Source organism: Arachis stenosperma, chromosome 4 (genome assembly GCF_014773155.1).
Source record: "Arachis stenosperma cultivar V10309 chromosome 4, arast.V10309.gnm1.PFL2, whole genome shotgun sequence".
NCBI classification, from domain to species: Eukaryota; Viridiplantae; Streptophyta; class Magnoliopsida; order Fabales; family Fabaceae; genus Arachis; species Arachis stenosperma.
The window spans coordinates 115,183,358-115,191,064 of NC_080380.1; the positions used below are offsets into that span (position 1 = coordinate 115,183,358).

At 36.5% G+C, this 7,707-nt stretch overlaps 1 protein-coding gene across 1 annotated transcript; it reads left to right on the forward strand.

Moving 5' to 3' along the window:
- The first annotated feature begins 4,500 nt into the window (after positions 1-4,500).
- LOC130976180 (DNA-repair protein XRCC1) lies at positions 4,501-7,347 on the forward strand. The gene is made up of 7 exons (XM_057900960.1): positions 4,501-4,975; positions 5,072-5,260; positions 5,654-5,765; positions 5,961-6,043; positions 6,175-6,285; positions 6,577-6,663; positions 6,758-7,347. The coding sequence occupies exons 1-7, from the start codon at positions 4,793-4,795 to the stop codon at positions 7,091-7,093; spliced, it is 1,101 nt and encodes a 366-aa protein (XP_057756943.1). The 5' UTR covers positions 4,501-4,792; the 3' UTR covers positions 7,094-7,347.
- The last annotated feature ends 360 nt before the right edge of the window (positions 7,348-7,707 follow it).

The window sequence follows — 7,707 nt, forward strand, 5'->3', positions numbered from 1 at the left end:
TCTTGTTCCTTGCGGGAGCCTTCCTCATGAGGGGATCGGTTGGCTTTGGTCTTGAGATCAGTGATAAACCATTATTTTATGGTTTATATTGTGTTTGATTGAGTGGTTTTATCAAGCTTTTTACCCACTTATTCATGTGATTAGCATGTATTTACAATTCCTTCCCAAATTGTTTTATGATTGAAAACTTGCTTCCTAAAGACCTTTTAGTTATATATTTTTATTTTTATTTTCCTTCGTACCATTCGATGCCGTGATCTGTGTGTTAAGTGTTTCAGGCTTCATAGGGCAAGGATGGCGTAAGGAATGAAGAGGAAGCATGCAAAAATGGAAGGAACACAAGGAATTGAGGAGATGACCAGCGAGAAGTCACGCGGTCGCATGGCTCACGTGACCGTGTGAAATGGAAGAAATCAGAGTGACGCGTTCGTGTGCGGGACGCGACCGTGCAGACTGGAAGCTGCACGAACGACGCGAATGCGTGGACGACGCGCACGCATGGTACGAAAAACGCTAAGTGACGCGATCACGTGGACGACGAGGCCGCGTGACGTGCGCAATCTGCAGAATTACAGAAGTCGGTGGCAGAGATTTTGGGCCGCATTTCAACCCAGTTTTTGGTCCAAAAACACATATTAAAGTCAGGGAACATGCAGAGACTCAAGACATCACTGGAGATCATATCATAATACACACTTTTCACAATTTAGATGTAGTTTTTAGAGAGAGAGGTTCTCTCCTCTCTTAGAATTAAGATTATGATTTTTATTAGGATTAGGAATATTTCTTCTTCATCTCAGGTTCAATGTTCTTCTATTTATTTTCTCTTTTATTTGTTTAATGACATTCATGTTATGATTTTCTTAATACAATTTGAGGTATTTCAGACTCATGATTGCTTCCTTTTATTTATATAAATAATTTAGATTTTTCCTTTTGGCTTTGGTTGATTAATTGGTAACTCTTGAGTTGTCAAACTCAATGTGAGTGATAATTATTATTTTTAGATTCCTATAAATCTAGTCTTTCCTTGAGGAGTTGACTAGGACTTTAGGTATTAAATTAGTTTGTCCACTTAACTAACCTTCATAGTTAGAGGTTGACTTAGTGGTAGCATAAATATAATTCTCATCACCATTGATAAGGATAACTAGGATAGGACTTCCAGTTTTCATACCTTGCCAAGAGATTTTCTAATTATTAATTTATTTTTCTTATCAATTAAATTATTTGTTCAAACCTTTTCAAAACCCCAAAATACACCTTTGCATAACCAATAATAAATCATACTTTCCTGTAATTCCTTGAGAAGATGACCCGAGGTTTAAATACTTCGGTTATCAATTCCAAAGGGGTTTGTTAATTGTGACAACCAAAAACGTTTGTAAGAAAGGTTGATTGCTTGGTTTAGAAACTATACTTGCAACGAGAATTTATTATAACTTCTAAACCATCAATCTTCAGTTCTTCTATCGGCTTCGAGTTTCAGGAGTTTGTCTTCTAATTCCCGGCGTCGCCTTATTTCCTTCTGTAGGTCTTTCTCAGCCTCTCGTTGACGTAGGGCTTCTTCTTCAAGCTATTTTGAATGGTCTTGAAGCGCCTCCATGGCTCCTGTCTTTGGAGAATTCTTTTTGTTGTTAAGTTGAGAAGTATCCTTTGGTGTAGTGTCCGCGTTTTTGTGCGACGTTCTATCCTCTAGATCTGAATTGTGATCATTGTCATGGTCGTCTGCCATAGTGATATGATGACTTCCAGGGTCCCCGGCAACAGCGCCAATGTTCTGAGGGTTACCTGAAACTGTAGGTCGATCTCGGATGAGATCTTCTGTACTGGCCGGAGCTGTTGTGTCTGACTTGTTGGACTTGGTGATGGTGCTGATCCTTCATCACCGGAGGGTGGTGGTACCTGCAAGGGACTCCGATGCTTAAGTTAGCAAGGGTATTAAGCAGGTTTTTTTGTAGAATCAGAGTATGAGTTATACCTGGGTGCTCCAGTGTATTTATAATGGCGTAGAGTGATCTTCTTAGATAAGATAAGTTAGTTATCTTATCTTATCTTATCTTTATCTTATCTTTCAAGTGAGGTCATCTTATCTTCAAGGGAACCGCCCTTCTCCACGTAGGCTTGGGCTGCCTTAGGATTTGGGGCGTGGTCCTCCATTTAGGCCATTTTTGGGCTCTCCTGGTGATTTGGCCGAGCTCTTTGAGAACAGGTTGGGTCGTCCTGACCTGAAGAGGTCGGACGCTTTGTCTGTAGAACATCCCGGGTCGGACAGCTTGACCCAAGGTATGAACAGTCCCTGAAGGACTAAAGATATCTAAACCATCCAATGAATATTTACAGGGGTTATACTCAGTCAAATTGCAAAGATCTTTATACGGTCTAAAGCAATCTGGACAAATGTGGTATAATCATCTTATTGAGTATCTGGCCAAAAATGGATTCAAGAATAATTATATCTATCCATGTGTTTTCATAAAGAAATCTGCATCTGGATTCATTATAATTGCTGTGTACGTTGATGATTTAAATATCATTGGGACTCCTGAAGACATTCCAACAATTATAAAAATTCTAAAAGAAGAGTTTGAGATAAAAGATCTTGGAAGGACTAAATTTTGTCTCGGCCTACAGATCGAGCATATAAAAAATGGGATCTTTATTCAACAAACAACATACACAGAAAAGATCTTAAAAAGATTTTATATGGATAAATCACATCCCTTGAGTACCCCAATGATCGTAAGATCCTTAGATGTGAAAAAAATCAATTCCGTCCTAAAGAAGAGAATGAAGATATCCTTGGTCCTGAAGTACCATATCTTAGTGCCATTGGAGCGCTAATGTATCTTGCTAATAATACACGACCCGATATATCATTTGCTGTGAATTTACTAGCAAGATATAGTTCCTCTCCAACTAGAAGACATTGGAGTAGAATCAAACAAATCTTTCGATATCTTCATGGAACGGTTGATATGGGATTGTTTTATCCCTATGGATCCAAGTCACAATTAGTTGGCTATGCAGATGCTGGATACTTGTCTGATCCACATAAAGGGAGATCTCAAACAGGATACCTATTCACATATGGTGGTACAGCTATATCATGGAGGTCCACGAAACAAACAATTGCAGCAACATCCTCTAATCATGTTGAAATACTAGCAATACATTAAGTAAGTCGCGAGTGTTTTTGGCTCAGGAGTTTGATCCAATATATTCTGTCATCATGTGGACTGATTGATCATAAGATAGCTCCAACTGTCCTGTTTGAAGATAATACAGCATGCATTGCTCAACTTAAAGGCGGATGCATTAAAGGCGATAGAACAAAGCGTATTTCTCTTAAATTCTTCTTCACTCATGATCTTCAAAATCAGGGACAATTGATGTCCAATAGATCCGCTCAAGTGACAATCTGGCAAATTTATTCACAAAGTCACTCCCAAAATCCTCATTTGAAAGATTGGTACATGAAATTGGGATGCACTGATTTCGAGACATTAAATGATGTCAATAAGAAGGGGAGACTGTACTCTTTTTTCCTTGGTCAGATTTTTTTCCTATTGGATTTTTTCTTAACAAGGTTTTTAATGAGCAGTTCCCATCACAAATAATATTGTACTCTTTTTCCTTCACTAAAGTTTTTCCCATTGGGTTTTCTTTAATAAGGTTTTAATGAGGCATATTCATAATGGTCATCCAAAGGAGAGTGTTACAGTATGGATGACCACCAACTCTTTATCCAATTAAAGGTGCTTGGATAATACAAATCTTTAATGTAGACAGTGCCATCCTTTCCAAAGCTTGAAAAAGCTAATATTGTATAAGTATAAATAAGAGGTATAGTCAGAAGTAATAAACACACACAGAAGCAAAAAAATACCATTATTTCTCTTTATACACTATTAATAGTTTCTTTCTCTCTTTTCGTTACTACTATTAAATATATAAATCATCTTTATTGAGCTAATTATATTAATGCTAAAGTCTTCTATTTATACTTTTTAGTTTATATATAGTCTTTATTTATTTTACAACACATTTGACCAATTTTTCTATTTTATAAATAATTTATTATTATTATTTTATTTTTGAATAAATTACCAGTTGTATCCATAAAAGATACAAACGTTGACAAATGTATTTATATAAGAATAAAACAACAACTGTATTCACGGAAGATAGTTTTTGTGTACCAAGAATACTCTAACGGACAAATTGTGTAACCAACGTCCGGATACTCTTAGCACATGGAAGCCATCTTTCGTAGTTATAATTGTCATTTTATTCTTATATAAGTACATTTGTCAACATTTATATCTTTTATGGATACAAATAGTAATTTATTCTTTATTTTTTGACAAATTTATTGTTAATTGATTTTTATCTTGAATCGCTTCTCGATTTCCAACCTGATTCTCATAACAGTGATAAAAAAAAAATATATAATATCTATTAATTAAAATTTACAGAAATACTGGTATAAGATTCCTTCACTCAACTATTCGGTTTCTGAAATGATGAAATCACAAGAGTGACCAAGCTGAAGCGAAACTATTATTACATCACAATTGGAGCAAAGAAAGAAGAGGAGGTTGCTTTCTGTTTTCTTTATTGTTCCTGCCAAGTGCCAATGTATATTTGTCTCTTGCATTTCTTGATCGATGAGATTTTGGAGCAATTTGTTGAATTTTGAATTGGACCTCAAATTTCTTATTCTTAAGCCTTGAGCTTGGTTGTTGTTTCAAGTTCCATTTTTTGGCACTCTCACGAGTGGTTTTCTGCCATGTCCAATAACAAGAGAAGTTGCGGTAATAGCAAAGGTTCGAAGCGGAACCTGCCATCTTGGATGAGTTCAACGGAGGAGAACGAGAACGAGGAAGAAAATCGAGAAAAGAAACCATCTTTGGATGCTGAAGGCGAGAAATCACGTGAAAATGCTGGAAAGTCCTCCTTCAACAAGCTTCTGGTACTTGATTAACTAACCCTAGTGGGTTTTGGAATTTGTTGATTGTGCATTTGTGCTTTGTAACTGATTCAACTTTGTTTTCATGGTTGGACACAGGAAGGGGTGGTGTTTGTGCTTTCAGGGTTTGTGAATCCGGAGAGAGGAACGTTGAGGTCACATGCGATTGAAATGGGGGCAGAATACCAACCTGATTGGAACTCTGAATGCACACTCTTGGTTTGTGCATTCCCAAATACGCCTAAGTTTCGCCAAGTCGAAGCTGATGGTGGAACCATTGTGTCAAAGGTTTTCCCTCCATTATCTTGTGTTCTTGTAGATAATATGTATATGCCTTCATTCTTTGTGTCCATTATCTTGTGTTCATGTAGATATTTTGTATATGCCTTCATTCTTTTTGAGCCTTTAGTTCAATTTTTGTTCTACTTATTACATTGTTTGAACTTTTAAGACTGTAGGCCTTTCATGGTTGTGTCTGCATGAATCAGATTTTGTGCAATAGTGGATGCATTTTACAGTTTTACTATGGACAATACTATTAATTGCATGATTTAGATTTTAGGCCATGCCCTTTTGCCGTTCCCGATGGCTAGTTGCATCATTTCCTTCTTGTTTTGTGGATTGCATTCTAAGCTAATGTAACATGATGTGTCCTTTCTTTTTCTCTGTTTCGGGTCTTAGGATTGGATAGTAGAATGTTACAGCCAGAGGAAGTTGATTGAAATTGACAGTTACCTTATGCATGCTGGGAAACCATGGCGTAAAGGAAATAAATCACATGAAGACAGCGAAGGTGATATAATTGTGTATGCAGTAGTCAATTCAATGCTATAGAATGCTGAAATAGCACCCTATGTATTCTAGATTGGTGGTTATGTCGGATATTCTTATGTGATTGTTCTTGACTTCTTTGCTGACCGCTGCCACTCCTACACCATTTTCTTCCTCTAAGTTTACTCAGTCTTGTGAATTTGATACATGAATGCAGATAAGAGGCCATCAGCGTCCAAAAGATATCCTGATCATGAAAGAGAATTGCCTTCAAAGCCAACCGCCTCCATAAAATCAAAGGTCAAAGCTGACCGATGAAATGCCCTGCAAGTTCTTTTGCTTGGTTTGAGAATATGGATCTAAGTAACATTTTTGTTTGCCTGAAAACAGTTAATCTTATTGTAGATTCTTATGTTTGCTGCATAATACAGGGAAAAGAGATTGCTGCTGCTGGAAAATGCTTTGTTCCTTCGGAAGTGAAGAAGTGGGCCATTGATGATTTGAAAAAAACAGTTCAGTGGTTGGAAAGTCAAGAAGAAAAGGTTATGATTTTCCATTTCCGACTAACAAAGAAGAAAAATTTATGTTAATTCTTGAGGTTGTCATTTTCTTTTAAGTAATCTAAACTTGAATGAAATCAAAGGAGAGGGTGAGAAAAGAGGTTTGCAATGTGACCTAGTTCATTTGTTGGGAAACCTATATCTATTTTGCTCCTGACTCACTTGTAATTGTAAATGCTTGAAAGCTGAAGCTTTCTATTCTTCTCACTTCAATTGTGCTTAATATTAATGGTTATATGCTACATGGGTCTAAGTTTATATTTATCATTCCAGCCAGATCCAACTGAGATAACAAAGATAGCCGCGGAGGGGATTCTGACGTGTTTGAAAGATGTAATATCTGCTCTTGAGGAAAAGCAGGTAATAATAGATTGTCTTACAATTAAGTTGGCTATAGAATGTGACTGCTGATTGTGTTTGTCACCCTGATTGTGTTTATCTTATCTTAAACCAGGACATCCAGAAAGGAACTGAGGACTGGAAATTCCTACCTCGTGTTGTTGAAGAGCTCGCAATGTTCGATGCCCAGGGAAAAGATATGGCATCAATGTCAAAGGAAGAAATTCTCAAACAGGCACTGGAATGTAAACGAATTTATGAGGTGGAACTAAATAGTGTAGGTCATGATTTGAGAAAAACTGAAAACATAAACAAAGAACATAGTAGCAAGACCAGAAGAACGAATGGAAAATCTCCTGGTGCAAACGAGTATGATAGTGATGAGACAATTGAGATGACAGAACAGGAAATAGATCTTGCATATAAGACTCTGTCCTCTAAGATCCATTGATGTTGATTGAACTTGCTTAGTTAGGGATGAAAAGTAACTAACTTTTGTTTTATATTTTCAATAGATCAAAAGATTTTAAAGGCCTGAATATATTTTCTGTAGTGTGTATTTTCTGTATTCGTGTATTTTACTTCTCATTTATACATAGCAGCAGGAATAATCAAACATCAAGTGAAAGTGTGAAACTGAGATCATCTGCACCAAGTAATTTCACTACAGCATGTTCAAAGAGAAATTACTTCAAAGCCACTAGAAAATGCAAACTCCAGCGATGTTTTTCAAGTTCATATCCTTGGTTTCAACAAAAACTAGAATAATGAGATGTGAGGAAAAAACAAGCTGATGCCAATTTTCCCATGTAAAAACCTTTTTAGTCCATTGTTGAGGTCACCATATGCTTTTAAACTTTCAAAACTGGACTAGTTAAATTTTTGTTTAACAAACCATTTCAATTTTATTGTTACATTCCTAAAGTATAATTGTTCTTAGGGGCTAGGGCTAGTTATGAAGGTTAGAGGGTGCTGGGTTTGCGAGCACATAACTTTATGCGCTAAGGGTCAGCTAAGCATTCAAAGCTCAAATATGACCAAAAGAACAGAACAAATAGAAATAGT